General features: G+C 44.7%; 1 protein-coding gene across 1 annotated transcript in view; it reads right to left on the bottom strand.

The window, feature by feature from the left end:
- LOC307000085 (immunoglobulin like domain containing receptor 2) overlaps nt 1-18,738 on the bottom strand; it is a 32,438-nt gene that overhangs the window by 10,768 nt on the left and 2,932 nt on the right. Inside the window, 2 exon segments of the mRNA XM_079615352.1 lie at nt 7,398-7,517; nt 11,790-12,122. Coding sequence (XP_079471478.1) covers nt 7,398-7,517; nt 11,790-12,122 — 453 coding nt within the window.

The following is an 18,738-nucleotide window of genomic DNA, read 5'->3' on the forward strand; positions in this document are numbered from 1 at the left end:
TTTTGCTTTAGTTTGGTTCACTTATTTTCTATGAATCCAAATAAATATAAAATCCTTTCCTTCAGCTATAACTGATTTCTCAAAAATGTCTCTCGATTCTTCCCTCAAAATCAGTGGATTGTTCCAGCGCACTCCCTGCTCTTCCCTCACAGCTCGCTGGATCCACCATCTCTCGAGCTCTACTGTAGTCTCACGACGGTTCTGTGATCAGGAACAGGAACGACCTCCTGTGTGGCTCGAGGCCTAAGCGCATTCCGTGAGGATTCGTCTGCATTCTGGATCTGCGTCCCGGCCAGACTCACTGCCAAACGCACTGGACCCCATTGAACTTCATTGCATGGAAAGAAACGAAAGCGAAACAGAAGTTGTGTCCTAAATGACGCACTACACAAGTGTGTAGTGTATGAACGTTATGAGGTTGACAGTCCAGGGAAGGACGAGTCCAGCATTACACACTTCGTTTTCTAGGTTCATTAATTATCCAGGTATTGAAAGTTCACTTTTTCCTATGTGGAGTTTTCAGTGTGAACACAAGCACCGATCGCACTATTTATACTTTATATTACGGTATATCTGGCTGGTTAAGATGTTGGGAATATGCATTATTTTGATGATTAAGCACATCCGATCAAGTGCTAATGAAGTATTATTATTGTACTTCATTTAAGTAATGAGAACTTTTATGAAATTACTGTAATGATCTTTCACTGCTGCTTTTTTTTTATTGACATCTCTAATTTTTGTCCAGTTTGCTTCTTAAAGATTTCCCGGCAGCTCGGCTTCATTTCCTCTCTCTGACTCCTGTACACTCTGTGTCTCCATGCACATCTGCACAGAGAGCCTTTACGTCACGCTGCACAGCTGGATGCTGCACCGTTGCCATGGCAGCACAAGATTCTGTGGTCAAATAAACATATATTGTTTTTTTTGCATTTTTGGAAAATATGAATTTATCAATATCTACAAATGCATTTACTTGTTTTTTATTTTAATTTTAAAACTTAACTCTATTATTTAATCCTTATTTAATCATTTTTTAATGTTTATAATCACTTATATATGACCTCCTAAGGTGGATGAACAACATGTTCTGCAAACATGCAACAAAACAATGACTTAATCTCTTCACTCAAGACACTAACGCGTGACAACATGAAGCTTCAAACGCAGAGACAGAGCGGCCAATGTTCGGGTCATCGACGGCCTTTTCATGTTCATCCCACATTTCACCGTCAGAATAAAGCTGAGAGACTGCAAACTCATCAGAGCCCTCTCAGATCTTCAGGAGCATTTTATGATCAACACGTCTAATATGATGAAATATTGATTCTTACTGAACTTCTAAACTGCTGACCTCTTGCTGTAGAAAACATGAATACAGCACTTGTACATCACAGAATCTGTATTTGGTTGATGTCTAAACCCTGAGTGTGATTGTGAACATCATCGAACTCAATCCCCCACAAACCTCAGGACGAGCCTCCAGCACTAAAGGTCGAGATTAGGGTGACTCATTTCCTGTTGTGAGTGTGTTTGTTTCCTGTGAGTGTGTGTACTGCAGTGTGTAGTGTAGTGTAGTGTAGTGTAGTGTAGTGTAGTGTAGTGTAGTGTATAGTACAGTGGGGAGAACAAGTATTTGATACGTTGCCGATTTTGTAGGTTTCCCCCTTACAAAGCATGTAGAAGTCTGTAATGTAATGTTTATCATAGTTTATCATACTCTTCAACTGTGAGAGACAAAATCTAAAACAAAAATCCAGAAAATCACATTGTATGATTTTTAAGTAATTAATAAAGTATTTGATACATCAGAAAAGCAGAACTTAATGTTTGGTACAGAAACCTGTGTTTGCAGTTACAGAGATCATGCGTTCCCTGTAGTTCTGGACCAGGTTTGCACACACTGGGGATTCTGGCCCACTCCTCCACACACACCTTCTCCTCCACACACACCTTCTCCAGATCCTCCAGGTTTCGGGGCTGTCGCTGGGCAATACGGACTCTCAGCTCCTCCACAGATCTTCTATTGGGTTCAGGTCTGGACACTGGCTAGGCCACTGCAGGACCTTGAGATGCTTCTTACGGAGCCACTCCTCAGTTGCCCTGGCTGTGTGTTTTGGGAAGTTGTTAAGTAAGTGCTCTTACTGAGGGAATGAGGTTGTTGGCCAAAATGGCGAAACACGGCCCCATCCATCCTCCCCTCAGTACGGCGCAGTCGTCCGGTCCCCTTTGCAGAAAAGCATCCCCAGTTCTTGGGGTTGTACTCATCCTTCTTCTTCCTCCAGACACGGCAAGTGGAGTTTAGACCAAGCTCTATTTTTGTCTCATCAGACCACATGACCTTCTCCCATTCCTCCTCTGGATCATCCAGATGGTCATTGGCAGACTTCAGACGGGCCTGGACATGCGCTGGCTTGAGCAGGGGGACCTTGCGTGCGCTGCAGGATTTTAATCCATGAGGGCGTAGTGTGTTACTAATGGTTTTCTGTGAGACTGTGGTCCCAGCTCTCTTCAGGTCATTGACCAGGTCCTGCCGTGTAGTTCTGGGCTGACCCCTCACCTTCCTCATGATCACTGATGCCCCACGAGGGGAGATCTTGCATGATGCCCCAGACCGAGGGAGATTGACCTCATCTTGAACTTCTTCCATTTTCTAATAATTGCGCCAACAGTTGTTGCCTTCTCTCCAAGCTGATGCCTATTGTCCTGTAGCCCATCCAGCCTTGTGCAGGTCTACAGTTTATCCCTGATGTCCTCACACAGCTCTCTGGTCTTGGCCATTGTGGAGAGGCTGGAGTCTGTTTGATTGAGTGTGTGGACAGGTGTCTGTTTGATTGAGTGTGTGGACAGGTGTCTGTTTGATTGAGTGTGTGGACAGGTGTCTGTTTGATTGAGTATGCCCGATTGCTGTTCGTCGATTATAGTTCAGCATTCAATACAGTCATTCCTCAGCATTTGATCGGGAAGCTGAAAGTACTGGGCCTGGATACCTCCCTCTGTAACTGGATCCTTGATTTCCTGACTGGGAGACCTCAGTCAGTCCGGATTGGGAACAACATCTCCACCACCACCATACTGAGCACTGGGGCCCCGCAGGGCTGTGTACTCAGCCCACTGTTGTTCACTTTGCTAACTCATGACTGTGCAGCAAAGCACAGCTCGAACCATCTCATCAAGTTCGCCGATGATACGACCGTGGTGGGTCTCATCAGTCAGAACGACGAGTCAGCGTACAGAGAGGAGGTGCAGCGTTTAACGGACTGGTGTAGAGGCAACAACCTGTCGCTGAATGTTGATAAAACTAAGGAGATGGTTGTTGACTTTAGGAAAGTACAGAGTGACCACTCCCCACTGAACATCGATGGCTCCCCTGTGGAGACCGTCAGGAGTATTAAATTCCTTGGTGTTCACTTAACAGAGAATCTAACCTGGTCCATTAACACCAGCTCAATTACCAAGAAGGCTCAACAACGTCTCTACTTTCTGCGAAGGCTGAGAAAAGCACACCTTCCACCGCCCATACTAACAACTTTCTATAGAGGGACTATTGAGAGTATCCTGAGTGGCTGTATCACTGCCTGGTTTGGGACTTGCACCATTGAGGATCAAAAGTCCCTACAGAGGATAGTTAGAACAGCTGAAAAAATCATCGGGGTCTCTCTTCCATCTATCAAAGACATATACACACAACGCTGCATCCGCAGAGCAACCAGCATTGTGGAAGATCCTACTCACCCCTCATATAATTTTTTCAATCTCTTGCCATCTGGCAGGAGGTACCGGAGCATTCGGGCCCGCACTACCAGACTGGGTAACAGCTTTTACCCTCAAGCAGTTAGACTTTTAAATAACCAAGAACTGATAAAATAAACACACACTTCTGTGTGTTTACTACGTGGTACTGAACTTTTTGCACATGTCCGGAATTGCACTTAAAAGAACTATGTCTATTTATTTTAATTCATAGAGTGGCATGTTTACATTCTACACTTTAGTAAGCACAACAACACCTTTGGCACTACCATGAACTGTTCTGGCGCTGCTTTGTCTTTATTGTGCCTACTGTCCTGTCTTTTAGTAAATTATTATATTACACGTTTTTATGTGCAATTTTTATCTAGTCTATGTAACTCATTGTGATTTGTGATTGTTTTTATGTAGCACTAAGGTCCTGGAGAAACGTCATCTCATTTTGTAGTATACTGTAATCGTATATGAATGAACGACAATAAAAACCACTTGAACTTGAACTTGAGTGTGTGGACAGGTGTCTGTTTGACTGAGTGTGTGGACAGGTGTCTGTTTGACTGAGTGTGAGGACAGGTGTCTGTTTGATTGAGTGTGTGGACAGGTGTCTGTTTGATCGAGTGTGTGGACAGGAGTCTGTTTGATTGAGTGTGTGGACAGGTGTCTGTTTGATTGAGTGTGTGGACAGGTGTCTGTTTGATTGAGTTTGTGGACAGGTGTCTGTTTGATTGAGTGTGTGGACAGGTGTCTGTTTGATTGAGTGTGTGGACAGGTGTCTGTTTGATCGAGTGTGTGGACAGGTGTCTGTTTGATCGAGTGTGTGGACAGGTGTCTGTTTGATCGAGTGTGTGGACAGGTGTCTGTTTGATCGAGTGTGTGGACAGGTGTCTGTTTGATTGAGTGTGTGGACAGGAGTCTGTTTGATCGAGTGTGTGGACAGGTGTCTGTTTGATCGAGTGTGTGGACAGGTGTCTGTTTGATCGAGTGTGTGGACAGGAGTCTGTTTGATCGAGTGTGTGGACAGGTGTCTGTTTGATTGAGTGTGTGGACAGGAGTCTGTTTGATTGAGTGTGTGGACAGGTGTCTGTTTGATTGAGTGTGTGGACAGGTGTCTGTTTGATTGAGTGTGTGGACAGGTGTCTGTTTGATCGAGTGTGTGGACAGGTGTCTGTTTGATCGAGTGTGTGGACAGGAGTCTGTTTGATTGAGTGTGTGGACAGGTGTCTGTTTGATTGAGTGTGTGGACAGGTGTCTGTTTGATTGAGTGTGTGGACAGGAGTCTGTTTGATTGAGTGTGTGGACAGGAGTCTGTTTGATTGAGTGTGTGGACAGGTGTCTGTTTGATTGAGTGTGTGGACAGGAGTCTGTTTGATCGAGTGTGTGGACAGGTGTCTGTTTGATCGAGTGTTTGGACAGGTGTCTGTTTGATTGAGTGTGTGGACAGGAGTCTGTTTGATTGAGTGTGTGGACAGGTGTCTGTTTGATTGAGTGTGTGGACAGATGTCTGTTTGATTGAGTGTGTGGACAGGAGTCTGTTTGATCGAGTGTGTGGACAGGAGTCTGTTTGATTGAGTGTGTGGACAGGAGTCTGTTTGATTGAGTGTGTGGACAGGTGTCTGTTTGATTGAGTGTGTGGACAGGTGTCTGTTTGATCGAGTGTGTGGACAGGAGTCTGTTTGATTGAGTGTGTGGACAGGAGTCTGTTTGATTGAGTGTGTGGACAGGTGTCTGTTTGATTGAGTGTGTGGACAGGTGTCTGTTTGATTGAGTGTGTGGACAGGAGTCTGTTTGATCGAGTGTGTGGACAGGTGTCTGTTTGATCGAGTGTGTGGACAGGTGTCTGTTTGATCGAGTGTGTGGACAGGTGTCTGTTTGATTGAGTGTGTGGACAGGTGTCTGTTTGATCGAGTGTGTGGACAGGTGTCTGTTTGATCGAGTGTGTGGACAGGTGTCTGTTTGATCGAGTGTGTGGACAGGAGTCTGTTTGATCGAGTGTGTGGACAGGTGTCTGTTTGATTGAGTGTGTGGACAGGTGTCTGTTTGATCGAGTGTGTGGACAGGTGTCTGTTTGATCGAGTGTGTGGACAGGTGTCTGTTTGATCGAGTGTGTGGACAGGTGTCTGTTTGATCGAGTGTGTGGACAGGTGTCTGTTTGATTGAGTGTGTGGACAGGAGTCTGTTCGATTGAGTGTGTGGACAGGTGTCTTTTATACAGGTAACAAGTTTCTGGATTTTTGTTTTAGATTCCGTCTCTCACAGTTGAAGAGTACCAATGATAAAAATTACAGACCTCTACATGCTTTGTAAGTGGAAAAACCTGCAAAATCGGCAGTGTATCAAATACTTGTTCTCCCCACTGTATGTAGTGTAGTGTGAAGTGTAGTGTATTGTAGTGTATAGTTAAATGTAGTGTAGTGAATAGTCTAGTATAGTGTGTAGTGTGTCGTGTAGTTTGTAGTGTAGTAAAGTGCAATGTAGTGTGTAGTGTAGTATGTAGTGTAGTGTGTAGTGTAGTATGTAGTGTAGTGTATAGTGTAGCATAGTGTGTAGTGTAGTGTGTTGTGTAGTGTAGTGTAGTATAGTGTAGTGTAGTCTAATGTAGTGTGGTGTAGTCTAATGTAGTGCAGTGTATAGTGTAATGTAGTGTAGTTTGTAGTTTAGTTTAGTCTAGTCTAGTCTAGTCTAGTCTAGTCTAGTCTAGTCTAGTGTAGTGCAGTGCAGTGTATAGTGTAATGTAGTGTAGTTTGTAGTTTAGTTTAGTCTAGTCTAGTCTAGTGTAGTGCAGTGCAGTGTATAGTGTAATGTAGTGTAGTTTGTAGTGTAGTTTGTAGTGTAGTTTGTAGTGTAGTTTGTAGTGTAGTTTAGTTTAGTTTAGTCTAGTCTAGTCTAGTCTAGTCTAGTCTAGTCTAGTCTAGTCTAGTGTAGTGTAGTGCAGTGCAGTGTATAGTGTAATGTAGTGTAGTTTGTAGTGTAGTGTAGTGTAGTGTAGTGTAGTGTAGTGTAGTGTAGTGTAGTTTAGTCTAGTCTAATCTAGTCTAATCTAGTCTAGTGTAGTGTAGTGTAATGTAGTGTAGTGTAGTGTAGTTTAGTCTAGTCTAGTCTAATCTAGTCTAGTGTAGTGTAGTGTAGTGCAGTGCAGTGTATAGTGTAATGTAGTGTAGTTTGTAGTGTAGTTTAGTTTAGTGTAGTTTAGTGTAGTGTAGTTTAGTCTAGTCTAATCTAGTCTAGTGTAGTGTAGTGTAGTGTAATGTAGTGTAATGTAGTGTAATGTAGTGTAGTGTAGTGTAATGTAGTGTAGTGTAGTGTAGTGTAGTGTAGTTTAGTTTAGTGTAGTTTAGTGTAGTGTAGTGTAGTGTAGTGTAGTGTGTGTGTGTAGTGTGTGTGTAGTGTAGTGTAGTGTAGTGTAATGTAGTGTAGTGTAGTGTAGTGTATTGTAGTGTAGTGTAGTTTGTAGTGTAGTGTAGTGTAGTCTAGTGTAGTGTAGTGTAGTTTAGTGTAGTGTAGTGTAGTGTAGTGTAGTGTAGTGTAGTGTAATGTAGTGTAGTGTAGTCTAGTGTAGTGTAGTGTAGTGTAGTTTGTAGTGTAGTCTAGTGTAGTGTAGTGTAGTTTAGTGTAGTGTAGTGTAGTGTAGTGTAGTGTAGTGTGCTCACCCAACACAAGCAGCTCCACATGCGCTTCATTCTGACCCTCCAGATCGTCAGAGATCACCACTTTACAGAAGTAAACGCCACTGTCGCCCCACTGGAGCTCACCGATGCGCAGATCAGCCTCTGACACACACACACACACACACACACACACACACACACACACACACATTTGAATACTTTTATTTGGATCTGAAAGACATTACATAAGAAAACAAGATCCAAATACTCTGGGAACGGTCTATGACAAGGTGACAGATCTACAGTTCATGGCTCACACACTTGTACAGGCACCTTTATAACACTACTCAACACATTAAGGATAAACGAAACATCTCCGTCTCCATATCTGCATGCTCCCGATGGTGGCTGAAACAGAACAGAATTTTGCAATCCTTTTTGCCTCCTTTTTTTGCAGCCCCCCTAACTGCATCCCCCTGATCACATTCTTATGGACATGGCCTAAACTTCCAAATACCAGAATGATTAATTTACAATTATATCCAAGTTGGTGAATGAGATCTACCAGTGGTTGATATTTCAATAGTTTGGAATAGTAGCAAGTATCCATATACAGGTCAAAACTGCAGCCCACCTCAAACACACACACAGATCTCATAACCTCATTTACAAATACAATGTCAGGAGTATTTGGGATATTTTTAAAGTAATCACTGTCAGATGCGTTATGATGAAACCAGTTAAATTGTACAGTGCTATGCTTGTAAATCTTACTATCATGTCCACAGTTTACCTTGAGCAAGTCCTTTGCAACCAGATCAACCAAACGGTCATGTCTGGCCACATACAGTCCTTTATAGTTGTAACATCCGTTTAGTATGTGAGCAACTGTTTCATGTTCCTGCTGAGTTGGGTGTAGTATACAGTAGGGTTCATGCTTTGATGGATACCATGTTGCCAAATTGTACTTCGTTGGAAGACACTGTAATCTTGCTTTAATCATGAATATTAGAATATCGTCTGAGATTGAAGGGTTTGTCAGGACAGAGTGAGACACTGAATGGTCGGCAAACTGAAGTAATGCTAGTTTTCCTTGTAATCTGAGACCCGTCCAGTGCTGTCCATTTTGAGTCTGTCTAAGGTGAAGAATCGAAGCTCTTGCGTGTTTAATCTGTAACTGGTGAGGTGTACTGTCTTTATTAATGATCGCCAGGGTGGAGACCAGCGGATCGGTGATGATGTTGTCGTTGAGAGCAACTACTTCTCCAGCGGGTCCCAGCCAGGACAGCTGTGTTCCTGTACGGCAGCAGAGATCATTTAAATCTAGCCAGTCGGAGCGCACTCCAAATCCGGCCGCTCTGATGTCCAACTTCCCGTTCTGCTTTAGTTTAAAACCAAGAAACTGGGACTCGTTTGTAGAAGCAGCAGGTATTTTGCGACGCTGTAGATGTAAAAACAGTGATTCGCGTGATAGTTCTCTAACAGTTGTGTCGTCATTGTTGAGCATGTTTAGAAGATGTCCTGTTCTGGAAGCGGTGTAGAGCCATTCAATGTTTGGGGCACCGATACCTCCGTCTCTACGCGGCTGGAAGATAATGTCCCGAGTTGTACACACACACACACACACACACACACACACACACAGTCAGAGTAATGCTTCAAACTGTGAATATGCTTTCGAATGACAGTTATTAAATACATATTTGATGCTGACTGGTCAATCCAGAATTAAAGGGAAAGTTCACCAAAAAAAAGAACATTCTGTCATCATTTTCTCACCTTAATGTCATTCCAAACCCATACGCCTAAAAAAAGCAGATCCTTTTAATGAATCTCCATTAAAACTAAGGATGTCACGATTTCGATTTTAAATGCAGACCGACCGGAATTAAGTCACAATCTCGAAAATTGCAGCCACGCCCCAAGCCACGCCCCATGCCACAAGCCACGCCCCATGCCACGCCACAAGCCACGCCCCATGCCAAGCATGTGGAGAATCGTGACACCCCTAACCCTAACCCCTGACTGAAACCCATATGAACTCACATATAGAGGGTCAGCGGAAGCTCAAACGCCCCAAACCTCACTGGTGTTAGAGCTTCGGGTTACCATATCTGATGCTGATGTACGTTCACTGATCAATGTTTATATGTGAATAAAAGCCTAAATTAATCCATCCATCAAATAAAGCGATTGAGTCTCTTTAGAAGACATGGATTAAAGCACTTAACCACACAAATGACATGCATCTCTTGATGAGTGTTTAGAAGCATTAGAGTTTTGGTTGAATGGACTTCCAATGGCGGGACAGAAATCTCTCAGATCGTCACCGGTGTTCTGAACGGGTTTGGAACGACACGAGAGTAAATGATGACAGAATTAAACATTTTGGGTGAACAAATTCAAGTCTGAAAATGACACTGATAATGACTCCTGGGATCAAATGCAGATGTTGGAGTGTGTGAGGGATCGGGTTATCCCGGAGTAATGTCAGGAACAGGAAACCGCCGGCACAATGAGCAGCACTTCCTGCGTCAGCGGCGCGACTCGCCCGAGTCATTACGGGGGTTAGTGGACAACAGCAGAACTGATACGTGTCTGACATTAGTTTGTGTAATGCTAATTAAAGAAATATTGATTGTTACATATTCCTTGAGATTTATGATTCACGCTTCATAATTTCCGTTAAGGGAACAGAGAATACATTCACATATTTACATCTTCATGCAGTCACGGTTCTGAAGCACAGAGAGGCCCAGTGAACAACACTAACCCTGACAACACTAACCCTGACAACACTAACCCTGACAACACTAACCCTGACAACACTAACCCTGACAACACTAACCCTGACAACACTAACCCTAACAACGGTTGCTTATTTTGCCATTGCATTATTTCTGAATGGTCAAAATCTCCAGTTATTTTTTTGTTATGTGAACATTAAAGGAACATTCCATTGTATCATTCTTCAAACATTATGGGAACGTTACTTGAACGTTACTAACGTGTGAGTGTGTGTGTGTGTATGTATGTGTGTGAGTGAGTGAGTGAGTGTGTGTGTGTGTGTGTGTGTGTGTGTGTGTGGTGTGTGTGTGTGTGTGTGTGTGAGTGTGTGTGTGTGTGTGTGTGTGTGTATGTATGTGTGTGTGTGAGTGAGTGAGTGAGTGAGTGTGCGAGTGTGTGTGTGTGTGTGTGTATGTGTGTGAGTGAGTGAGTGAGTGAGTGAGTGTGTGTGTGTGTGTGTGTGTGAGTGTGAGTGTGCATGTGAGAGTGTGTGCGAGTGAGTGTGAGTATGTGTGTGTGTGAGTGTGCATGTAAGAGTGTGTGCGAGTGAGTGTGTGTGAGTATGTGCATAAGTGTGTGTGAGTGTGTGTGCATGTGAGAGAGTGTGTGTGTGTGTGTGAGTGTGAGTGTGTGTGTGTGTGTGTGTGAGAGAGTGTGTGCGTGTGAGAGAGTGTGTGCGAGTGAGTGTGTGTGTGTGAGTGTGCGTGTGTGTGTGTGTGTGAGTGTGTGTGTGTGTGTGTGTGTGAGTGTGTGTGTGTGTGTGTGAGTGTGAGTGTGTGTGTGTGTGTGAGAGAGTGTGTGCGTGTGAGAGAGTGTGTGCGAGTGAGTGTGTGTGTGTGAGTGTGCGTGTGTGTGTGTGTGTGAGTGTGTGTGTGTGTGTGTGTGTGTGTGTGTGTGTGTGTGTGTGTGTGTGTGTGTGCGTGCGTGTGTGTGTGCGTGTCTGACTCCTGGGAGAAGCACAATAATCTCTGCTGTCTCACACACTGAATGTAAAGCAGTATTTCAGCTCTGAATGAATGCTGGGTAAATGTTGCCATGTTATCAATCGTGAGCCTGTCCTGCGCTTCTATTCACACTCTAGAGTCTGTGAACGCTTCACTCCACTAAACAGCAGCGGGATCGGATCCGACACACAGACTGACTCTTTTGTCATGAGTAACTCATAGTACATCTCAAAATGCATCTGTACTTCACATCTGACCTGCGACTCAAGCTCCCTCTCACAAATACACTGAACACGATAAACCACTCAAAATATAAAAAGAAAAATCAATATTCTGCATTCAATGAGCTTTTCAAAACTTACAGACATCTAAAGCGCCGTTAAACTGATGATTCGTCACCATTTACTCTCAAAGTCAAAATGAAGAGATAAGTAAGACTTTTTGCGTTGCAAAAAAAAATTGCGTTGGATTGTACTGTGAAGGGTCATAGCACTCACATACTGTTGTCCTACTGCTAGTTTAATTGCTTCTATTGTTTCTCATTTGTAAGTCGCTTTGGATAAAAGCGTCAGCTAAATGAATAAATGTAAATGTAAATGTTTTTAAGTCATATTTCAACTTATGTCATAATTGTGGATATGTTTTAATGTTATTTTCTATTTCTTCTTTTCAATCTTCTTTAAAATAAGCAGCTCTGACTCACTGTTGATGATGGAGATGTCTCGGCCCTTGTAGTGCTCAGCCAGAGTGATGGAGGACCCCTGACCCGACGCCACGACCCTCACGGTGCGACCGGTGTCCCCGCAGTCGAGGTGCACCGCGGAACCGAGCTCGGAGCCGTGCAGCGCCAGCGTGTCGGGGAAGCGGAAGGCGTCGCGCGTGCGATCGCGACAGTACGACTTGTACCACCACTGGACCACTGGAGTCTGCGAGGAGACGCTGGTGTACTGGCACGGCAGCACCACCGGCTGGAAGAGCATCGCGAAGCGCCGCTCGTCGCGGACCGACACCTGCACAGCCTCACCCGGCGACACCGCTGACATCCAGACGAGAGAAACATGAAGAACACGAGCATCATCAATACACCACAGACTGTGCGGCGCGGAGTGTGTGTTTCTGTCCGCCGGCACACTGTCATTATCACAGTACTGAGAGCGGCTCATCCAACACACACCGCTTCCTCCAACACACACCGCTGTCTCCAACACACACCGCTTCCTCCAACACACACCGCTTCCTCCAACACACACCGCTGTCTCCAACACACACCGCTTCCTCCAACACACACCGCTTTCTCCAACACACACCGCTTTCCCCAACACACACCGCTCTCACCAACACACACCGCTTTCTCCAACACACACCTCTTTCTCCAACACACACCGCTTTCTCCAACACACACCGCTTTCTCCAACACACACCGCTTTCCCCAACACACACCGCTTTCTCGAACACACTCCGCTTTCTCCAACACACACCCCTTTCTCCAACACACACCGCTTTCTCCAACACACACCGCTTTCTCCAACACACACCGCTTTCTCCAACACACACCGCTTTCCCCAACACACACCGCTCTCACCAACACACACCGCTTTCTCCAACACACACCTCTTTCTCCAACACACACCGCTTTCTCCAACACACACCGCTTTCTCCAACACACACCGCTTTCCCCAACACACACCGCTCTCTCCAACACACACCGCTTTCTCCAACACACACCGCTTTCCCCAACACACACCGCTCTCTCCAACACACACTGCTTTCTCCAACACACTCCGCTTTCTCCAACACACACCCCTTTCTCCAACACACACTGCTTTCACCAACACACACCGCTTTCTCCAACACACACCGCTTTCACCAACACACACCGCTTTCTCCAACACACACCGCTTTCCCCAACACACACCGCTCTCACCAACACACACCCCTTTCTCCAACACACACTGCTTTCTCCAACACACACCGCTTTCTCCAACACACACCGCTTTCTCCAACACACACTGCTTTCCCCAACACACACCGCTCTCACCAACACACACCGCTCTCACCAACACACACCGCTCTCACCAACACACACCGCTCTCACCAACACACACCGCTTTCTCCAACACACACCGCTCTCACCAACACACACCGCTTTCTCCAACACACACCGCTTTCTCCAACACACACCGCTCTCTCCAACACACACCGCTCTCTCCAACACACACTGCTTTCTCCAACACACACCGCTTTCACCAACACACACTGCTTTCTCCAACACACACCGCTCTCTCCAACACACACTGCTTTCTCCAACACACACCGCTTTCCCCAACACACACTGCTTTCTCCAACACACACCGCTTTCTCCAACACACACCGCTTTCTCCAACACACACTGCTTTCCCCAACACACACCGCTCTCACCAACACACACCGCTCTCACCAACACACACCGCTCTCACCAACACACACCGCTCTCACCAACACACACCGCTCTCACCAACACACACCGCTTTTTCCAACACACACCGCTCTCACCAACACACACCGCTTTCTCCAACACACACCGCTCTCTCCAACACACACCGCTCTCTCCAACACACACCGCTCTCACCAACACACACCGCTCTCACCAACACACACCGCTTTCACCAACACACACCGCTTTCTCCAACACACACCGCTTTCTCCAACACACACTGCTTTCTCCAACACACACCGCTCTCACCAACACACACCGCTCTCACCAACACACACCGCTCTCACCAACACACACCGCTTTCTCCAACACACACCGCTCTCACCAACACACACCGCTTTCTCCAACACACACCGCTCTCTCCAACACACACCGCTCTCTCCAACACACACTGCTTTCTCCAACACACACCGCTTTCACCAACACACACTGCTTTCTCCAACACACACCGCTCTCTCCAACACACACTGCTTTCTCCAACACACACCGCTTTCCCCAACACACACTGCTTTCCCCAACACACACCGCTTTCTCCAACACACACCGCTTTCCCCAACACACACTGCTTTCTCCAACACACACCGCTTTCCCCAACACACACTGCTTGCTCCAACACATTTATTAGACTTCAGTTAGAAAATGTGAAACAGTGTCCACAACATATTTTACTCCCATTATGTGCCATATTTCTGAGGGAAACAGGATACTCAATGAGAATAAATGTAGGGCGGGAGGGACTTGATATTATCCTTGGCCACTTTATCAGTTCACCACAGAGATTACATGTTCAAATGAATCACATTAACAAAAACTTGACTCATAACATGAACAAGGTGAACATTTGAAAATAGATAAACGAAAATAGATAAAATACACACACACACACACACACGTTTCCTGTGAGCTTCTGAATATCTGCTATCATTCTAGTCAGTCAACAGAAGAGCGTCTCCCAGATTGTGTTTATAAACTAACACACACCCAGTAACAGCTGGTTTAAATATGACCTGTGGGAGACAGCAGCAGGCAGGGAGTGTTCACTAGTAAGGGAGCTGATCATGTATTTGATAAGAAAGGGTTTTAGATTAAGTGTTTTTTTGTTGTTGTTTTTTTACTTTAGAGGCTTTAAATGTTCTACAACTCTGTAGTTCATCAAATTAAACTACTGTGAAAACTTGTTCTGTAACAAAATACAGATTATAATAGTGTCCTGCATTCTGAAATTACAGTTTCAGGTGTAATTATTAAATAAAAGTGAAGTCAGACCTGAGCTGTAACTGTATTGGCTGCCTATTAAACATCGTATCAATTTTAAAATATTGCTGATTACTTACAAAACACTAAATGGTTTATCTCCGCAGTACTTGAGCGAGCTCTTAACGCATTATAGTCCTTCACGTCTACTGCCATCTCAAAACTCCGGCCAGTTAATAATACCTAGAATATCAGAATCGACTGCTGGCGGTAGATCCTTTTCCTATTTAGCACCAAAACTTTGGAACAGTCTTCCTACCATTGTCCGGGAAGCAGACACACTCTGCCAGTTCAAAGCTAGATTAAAGACACATCTCTTCGGCCTAGCATTCACATAACACACTATAGACTTCTATAACTCAATGTTAGTCTGCATAGATTAGGTCAGCCGGAACTGGGAACACTTCCCGTAATCCTGATGTACTTGGTACATCATAAGAAGGATGGCGTCTACGCTAATATTAGTCTCTCTGTCTATCCCGAGGTTTACCGCTGTCCACCGGAACCAGGCCGTATCCAGATCTGATGAAGGACCAGCGCCAGGACACGACGACGCCGCTGACCTGAAGTGTCAACCGGTCTCTCCTCCTCTCCACTCCGACTTCAACCAACCGGAACTGGACAAATACTCTGATTTATTCTGAACTTCATACACTGTTCACTCATTGGCCAGAGGAGAACTGGCCCCCGACTGAGCCTGGGTTCTCCCAAGGTTTTTTCTCCATTCTGTCACCTGATGGAGTTTTGGTTCCTTGCCGCTGTTGCCTTGCCTTCTGGCTTGCTTAGTTGGGGACATTTAATATTCAACAATATTATAGATCTGCCTTAAGGTGGACGATGATGCAATTTTTTTGTATTATTTTCATGTTATCACTGTGAAGCTGCTTTGATACAATCTGTATTGTAAAAAGCACTATATAAATAAAGGTGACTTGACTTGACCTGAGCTGTAACTGTAACACTCCTGAGCTGTAACTGTAACACTCCTGAGCTGTAACTGTAACACTCCTGAGCTGTAACTGTAACACTCCTGAGCTGTAACTGTAACTCACCTGAGCTGTAACTGTAACACTCCTGAGCTGTAACTGTAACACTCCTGAGCTGTAACTGTAACACACCTGAGCTGTAACTGTAACTCACCTGAGCTGTAACTGTAACACACCTGAGCTGTAACTGTAACACTCCTGAGCTGTAACTGTAACACACCTGAGCTGTAACTGTAACACTCCTGAGCTGTAACTGTAATACTCCTGAGCTGTAACTGTAACACACCTGATCTGTAACTATAACACACCTGAGCTGTAACTGTAACACTCCTGAGCTGTAACTGTAATACTCCTGAGCTGTAACTGTAATACTCCTGAGCTGTAACTGTAACACTCCTGAGCTGTAACTGTAATACTCCTGAGCTGTAACTGTAACACTCCTGAGCTGTAACTGTAATACTCCTGAGCTGTAACTGTAACACTCCTGAGCTGTAACTGTAACACTCCTGAGCTGTAACTGTAACACTCCTGAGCTGTAACTGTAACACACCTGAGCTGTAACTGTAACTCACCTGAGCTGTAACTGTAATACTCCTGAGCTGTAACTGTAACACACCTGAGCTGTAACTGTAACACACCTGAGCTGTAACTGTAATACTCCTGAGCTGTAACTGTAACACTCCTGAGCTGTAACTGTAACTCACCTGAGCTGTAACTATAACACACCTGAGCTGTAACTGTAATACTCCTGAGCTGTACCTATAACACACCTGAGCTGTAACTGTAATACTCCTGAGCTGTAACTATAACACACCTGAGCTGTAACTGTAACACACCTGAGCTGTAACTGTAACACTCCTGAGCTGTAACTATAACACACCTGAGCTGTAACTGTAACACACCTGAGCTGTAACTGTAACACTCCTGAGCTGTAACTGTAACACACCTGAGCTGTAACTGTAACACTCCTGAGCTGTAACTATAACACACCTGAGCTGTAACTGTAACACACCTGAGCTGTAACTGTAACACTCCTGAGCTGTAACTGTAACACTCCTGAGCTGTAACTATAACACACCTGAGCTGTAACTGTAATACTCCTGAGCTGTACCTATAACACACCTGAGCTGTAACTGTAATACTCCTGAGCTGTAACTATAACACACCTGAGCTGTAACTGTAACACACCTGAGCTGTAACTGTAACACTCCTGAGCTGTAACTATAACACACCTGAGCTGTAACTGTAACACACCTGAGCTGTAACTGTAATACTCCTGAGCTGTAACTATAACACACCTGAGCTGTAACTATAACACACCTGAGCTGTAACTGTAACACTCCTGAGCTGTAACTGTAACACTCCTGAGCTGTAACTGTAATACTCCTGAGCTGTAACTGTAATACTCCTGAGCTGTAACTGTAACACTCCTGAGCTGTAACTGTAATACTCCTGAGCTGTAACTATAACACACCTGAGCTGTAACTATAACACACCTGAGCTGTAACTGTAACACTCCTGAGCTGTAACTGTAACACTCCTGAGCTGTAACTGTAACACTCCTGAGCTGTAACTGTAATACTCCTGAGCTGTAACTATAACACTCCTGAGCTGTAACTGTAACACTCCTGAGCTGTAACTGTAACACTCCTGAGCTGTAACTGTAATACTCCTGAGCTGTAACTATAACACTCCTGAGCTGTAACTGTAACACTCCTGAGCTGTAACTATAACACACCTGAGCTGTAACTGTAACACTCCTGAGCTGTAACTGTAACACTCCTGAGCTGTAACTGTAACACTCCTGAGCTGTAACTGTAACACACCTGAGCTGTAACTGTAACACTCCTGAGCTGTAACTGTAACACTCCTGAGCTGTAACTGTAATACTCCTGAGCTGTAACTGTAACACTCCTGAGCTGTAACTGTAACACTCCTGAGCTGTAACTGTAACACTCCTGAGCTGTAACTGTAATACTCCTGAGCTGTAACTGTAACACTCCTGAGCTGTAACTGTAACACTCCTGAGCTGTAACTGTAATACTCCTGAGCTGTAACTATAACACACCTGAGCTGTAACTGTAACACTCCTGAGCTGTAACTGTAATACTCCTGAGCTGTAACTGTAACACTCCTGAGCTGTAACTGTAATACTCCTGAGCTGTAACTATAACACTCCTGAGCTGTAACTGTAATACTCCTGAGCTGTAACTGTAACACTCCTGAGCTGTAACTGTAATACTCCTGAGCTGTAACTGTAATACTCCTGAGCTGTAACTGTAATACTCCTGAGCTGTAACTGTAATACTCCTGAGCTGTAACTGTAACACTCCTGAGCTGTAACTGTCACAATCCTGAGCTGTAACTGTAACACTCCTGAGCTGTAACTGTAATACTCCTGAGCTGTAACTGTAACACTCCTGAGCTGTAACTGTAATACTCCTGAGCTGTAACTGTAACACTCCTGAGCTGTAACTGTAACACTCCTGAGCTGTAACTGTAACACTCCTGAGCTGTAACTGTAATACTCCTGAGCTTTAACTGTAATACTCCTGAGCTGTAACTGTAACACACCTGAGCTGTAACTGTAACACTCCTGAGCTGTAACTGTAACACACCTGAGCTGTAACTGTAATACTCCTGAGCTGTAACTGTAACACTCCTGAGCTGTAACTGTAATACTCCTGAGCTGTAACTGTAATACTCCTGAGCTGTAACTGTAACACTCCTGAGCTGTAACTGTAACACTCCTGAGCTGTAACTATAACACACCTGAGCTGTAACTGTAATACTCCTGAGCTGTAACTGTAACACTCCTGAGCTGTAACTGTAATACTCCTGAGCTGTAACTGTAATACTCCTGAGCTGTAACTGTAACACTCCTGAGCTGTAACTGTAACACTCCTGAGCTGTAACTATAACACACCTGAGCTGTAACT

This window comes from Phoxinus phoxinus, assembly GCF_949152265.1.
Source record: "Phoxinus phoxinus genome assembly, chromosome: 6".
NCBI classification, from domain to species: Eukaryota; Metazoa; Chordata; class Actinopteri; order Cypriniformes; family Leuciscidae; genus Phoxinus; species Phoxinus phoxinus.